This window comes from Nicotiana tomentosiformis, chromosome 12 (assembly GCF_000390325.3).
Source record: "Nicotiana tomentosiformis chromosome 12, ASM39032v3, whole genome shotgun sequence".
Taxonomy (NCBI): Eukaryota; Viridiplantae; Streptophyta; class Magnoliopsida; order Solanales; family Solanaceae; genus Nicotiana; species Nicotiana tomentosiformis.
The window spans coordinates 118890006-118894883 of NC_090823.1; the positions used below are offsets into that span (position 1 = coordinate 118890006).

The following is a 4878-nucleotide window of genomic DNA, read 5'->3' on the forward strand; positions in this document are numbered from 1 at the left end:
TCCTTAAAATGATAAGTCGGGTCGTTGCAGAAATTCAAGCTAATGACAAAGTGATACCAAAGGCACGGTCTTTGTCTGGATTTGATATACAGGCATTATCACAAAAGGGGAAGTAGTGCTTGCTACATTTGCATAAGGGGTTATCAAGGACACAAAGTTCCAGGTGATAGATGCAGACATGGCTTATAATATTATTCTAAGAAGACCATGGATTCACGATATGGATGTTGTACCGTACATATTGCATCAAGTTATTAAATTTCCTTCACAGTAGGGGATTCGTCAAATCCATAGAGATCAACAAGCTTCTAAAAGAATCAATTCAGTGGTGGCTACAAGCACGGTAAACGATGTTACAGGCGAGAAATAGCAACTAAAGAATTCAGTTGAGGACGTCGTAATACAAACCTCAACTGAAGGCATTCGAGGATAAACTGATGTTGATTCAAGACCCGATGTTATTCAAGAGTCAGAAGCAAATGAAAACATTAAGACAACTACCGAAGAACTCGATGCGGTGGTGCTATTTATACACTAGCCAGATAGAAAACTTTACATCGGAGCAAACCTAATCCCAGAAATGAAAGGTAAGTTAATTGAGTTTTTAAAAGCTAACGCAGATTGCTTTGCTTGGTCGCATTCAGATATGACAGGTATACCACCGAAGGTGATGACCCACAAACCGAATGAGGACCCTTCATATCCACCTGTCAAGCAGAAGAAGAGGAAGTAGTGATCCTTCCAAAATCAAGTAATCCAAGATGAGGTACAAAATCTTTCAAAAATCGGGTCAATACGAGAGGTAAAATACCCTAACTGGCTAGCTAATACTGTGGTAGTTCCAAAAAAGAATGGGAAATGGCGAGTTTATATAGATTATACTGATTTAAATAAATCTTGTCCTAAAGATTCGCTTCCTTTGCTGCATATAGATTAACTAATTAATTCTATCGCAGGATATGAGCTGTTAAGTTTTTTAGATGCATACTCAGGATATAACCAAATAAAGATGGATCCTTTAGATGAAGAAAAAACTTCTTTTATCACAGACATGGTGACTTACTGTTACAAAGTCATGCCATTTGGTCAAAAAAATGCCGGGGGCCGCGTACCAAAGATTGGTAACTAAAATATTTCAAGAACATCTGGGAAAGACTATGGAAGTCTACATTGATGATATGCTAGTCAAATCAGCACAAGCAGGAGATCATTTTCAACATCTGTCAGATACTTTCCAGATTCTCCGCAAATACAATATGAAGCTAAATCCAAAAAAATGTGCTTTTGGCATAGCTTCAGGTAAGTTTTTAGGTTTTCTTGTTTCTAATAGGGGTATTGAAGTGAATCCTGCACAAATCAAAGCTATCGAGGAAATACCGGATGTACTCACAAGCAAAAAAGAAGTGCAGAGATTAACAAGAAGAATAGTAGCACTGGGGAGATTTATTTCAAAATCATCGGAAAAAAGTTTTAAATTCTTTTCAGTATTGAAAAAGCAGAATCAATTTGAATGGACTGATGAACAAGCCCTCAAGGACCTAAAATCGTATTTGTCAAATCCGCCTTTGCTAGCCAAACCAAAAGACGGAGAAAGGCTGCTTATTTACCTTGTTGTGTCAGAAGTGGCGGTAAGTGTGGTGTTGGTACGAGAGGATAAAGGTAAACAATCTCTGATATATTATGTTAGTAAATCTTTGTTAGATGCTGAGACATGATATCCTCATCTAGAAAAGCTTTCTTTAGCATTAATTACTACAACTAAAAAGTTGAGACTTTATTTTCAATGTCATCCTATCTTTGTAATAACTGCTTTTCCCCCTGAGGAATATATTGCATAAACAAGAACTATCTGGAAGGTTAGCTAAGTGGGCAATAGAACTCAGTGAGTATGATATCATATATCAGCCTAGAACTGTAATAAAATAGCAGGTTTTAGCAGATTTTGTGGCAGATTTCAGCACGAATTTAGTTCCTAAAGAAGAAAAAGAATTACATGTATTTACCGGATCTAATCTGGGGACTTGGATTTTATTTACCGACGGTTCCTCGAATGTTAAAGGAGCAGGCTCAGGTATTGTTTTAATTACGCCTTCAGGGGAAGCCATAAGACAAACAATAACATGTTGTCCCATCACTAACAATGAAGCAGAGTGTGAAGCTATGATTGCAGGTTTGGAACTGGCGCGAGAACTTGGCATAGAACATATTGTAATCAAAAGTGACTCACAACTAGTAGTTAACCAAATGCAGGGGACTTACATAGCAAACAAGGCACAGATGTAACAATACCTGGAAAAAGTACGGGAATTAGTCAGATAATTTCAGTCGTGGAAGGCTGTTCAAATACACAGGGAGGAGAATGCAAAAGCAGATGCGTTAGCCAATCTCGTGTCTGTTACTGAGATAACAAAAGCAGAAAATGCTATTGTAATACATTTGTTTCATTCGGGACTCGACAAAAACAAGAACGAGAAGTCACAGGTTCGTCAAAAAGCTGCCCGTTATTGCTTAATTTGTGGAAACTTATACCGAAAGATGTTCGGTGGACCTTTGGCACGGTATCTAGGACCTTCACAAACAGAATATGTGATGAGGGAAGCACATAAGGGGAACTGTGGCAATCATGCTGGGGGGGAAGATCATTGGTGAAGACTTTAATAAGAGCAGGATACTATTGGCCAAAAATGGAGGACGAAGCAGAAAATTTGCAGCCAGGTGCGATAATTGTCAACGATATGCCAATAACATGCATCGCCCAGCAGGATTGTTGTATTCGGTTATATCGCCATGGCCTTTCATGAAATGAGGCATGGATATCGTAGGTCCGTTACCTCAAGCTAAAGGAAAGGTACGATTTCTATTAGTTTTAACATATTATTTTTCAAAATGGGTAGAAGCAGGAGCTTTCAAACAGGTGCGAGAAAAAGAAGTCAGGGACTTTATTTGGCAAAACATTATCTACCGCATTGGAGTTCCAAAGGAAATCGCGTGTGATAATGGCCCACAATTCGTAGGCACGAAAATCACAGAGTTCTTTCAGAGTTGGCAGATTAAACAAATTACATCTGCACCTTATTATTCTGTAGCGAATGGGCAAGCTGAGTCAACCAACAAAGTTATTATTAATAACTTGAAGAAGAGACTAGAAGATTCGAAAGGAAAGTGTCCAGAAGTGTTACCGGGGGTATTATGGGCTTATCGAACGATAGCAAAAACAAGTACGGACGAGACTCCATCTTCGCTTGTCTATGGCACTGAAGCCTTAGTTCCAGTAGAAATAGGTGAACCAAGTACGAGATACACACATTCTACTGAGGATTCAAATGAGGAAGAAATAAAAATAAATTTGAATTTACTAGAAGAAAGGAGAGAAGCAGCGCTAATAAGGATGGCGGCTCTAAAACAGATTATTGAACGATATTAAAATAGGAAAGCTAATCTGAGGTACTTCAAGATTAGGGACTTCGCCCTCAAAAAGGTGTTTCGATCAACAAAAGCAGCTAATGCGGGAAAATTAAGTCTGAATTGAGAAGGTCAAAATTTAACCCATTGTGGCCGGGTGGCTCAGTTTTTGCAGTCAGTGTTGTAGCAATGCTAAGTCCGAATTGGGAAGGCCCTTATAGGGTTCGAGGCATCACTGAAAAAGGAGCATATGAGTTGGAAACCATAGATGGCAAGATGCTACCATCAAACTGGAACGCTGTTCATCTGAAGAAATACTACTTTTAGACGAAGAAAGTACCCGTGGGCAGGTATCACTCAATTACGATTTTATTTTGTTCTTTTGGATTTTACTAACAATTTTAGATGATAGGAAAAATACTATCCCGTACCAAATGATGATATTAAACCCGAAAGACACGCAGAATACTAAATTTTTCCCGGTCTAGGTTACAACCTTTCTGATGGAAAAAGGAGTTATGCAGTTATCATCTAAATATACCAAAGGCACGGTCTTTGTCTGGATTTGATATACAAGCATTATCACAAAAGGGGAAGTAGTGCTTGCTACGTTTGCATAAGGGGTTATCAAGGACACAAAGTTCCAGGTGATAGATGCAGACATGGCTTATAATATTATTCTAGGAAGACCATGGATTCACGATATGGATGTTGTACCATCCATATTGCATCAAGTTATTAAATTTCCTTCACAGTGGGGGATTCATCAAATCCGTGGAGATCAACAAGCTTCTAGAAGAATCAATTCAGTGGTGGCTACAAGCACGGTAAACGATGTTACAGGCGAGAAATAGCAACTAAAGACTTCAGTTGAGGACGTCGTAATACAAACCTCAACTGAAGGCATTCGAGGATAAACTGATGTTGATTCAAGACCCGATGTTATTCAAGAGTCAGAAGAAAATGAAAACATTAAGACAACTACCGAAGAACTCGATGCGGTGGTGCTATTTATACACTAGCCAGATAGAAAACTTTACATCGGAGCAAACCTAATCCCAGAAATGAAAGGTAAGTTAATTGAGTTTTTAAAAGCTAACGCAGATTGCTTTGCTTGTTTGTATTCAGATATGACAGGTATACTACCGGAGGTGATGACCCACAAACCGAATGAGGACCCTTCATATCCACCTGTCAAGCAGAAGAAGAGGAAGTAGTGGTCCTTCCAAAATCAAGTAATCCAAGATGAGGTACGAAAGCTTTCAAAAATCGGGTCAATACGAGAGGTAAAATACCCTAACTGGCTAGCTAATACTGTGGTAGATCCAAAAAAGAATGGGAAATGGCGAGTTTATATAGATTATACTGATTTAAATAAATCTTGTCCTAAAGATTCGCTTCCTTTGCTGCATATAGATCAACTAATTAATTCTACCGCAGGATATGAGCTGTTAAGTTTTTTAGATGCATACTCAG

At 38.6% G+C, this 4878-nt stretch overlaps 1 protein-coding gene across 1 annotated transcript; it reads left to right on the top strand.

The window, feature by feature from the left end:
* The first annotated feature begins 1157 nt into the window (after window positions 1-1157).
* On the top strand, window positions 1158-2649 carry LOC104109699 (uncharacterized). Its single transcript, XM_070191233.1, has 4 exons — window positions 1158-1299; window positions 1486-1628; window positions 1930-2279; window positions 2352-2649. The coding sequence occupies exons 1-4, from the start codon at window positions 1158-1160 to the stop codon at window positions 2647-2649; spliced, it is 933 nt and encodes a 310-aa protein (XP_070047334.1).
* Window positions 2650-4878: the final 2229 nt, after the last annotated feature.

What these genes read in the sequence shown, in the direction of transcription:
- LOC104109699 (XM_070191233.1), top strand. Translation starts at nt 1,158, where the DNA reads ATGGAAGTCTACATTGATGATATGCTAGTCAAATCAGCACAAGCAGGA. An exon ending in TTGTTGTGTCAGAAGTGGCG is followed by an intron (nt 1,629 to 1,929) that starts GTAAGTGTGGTG and finishes ATAAAATAGCAG; the next exon opens with GTTTTAGCAGATTTTGTGGC. An exon ending in ATAGCAAACAAGGCACAGAT is followed by an intron (nt 2,280 to 2,351) that starts GTAACAATACCT and finishes TCAAATACACAG; the next exon opens with GGAGGAGAATGCAAAAGCAG.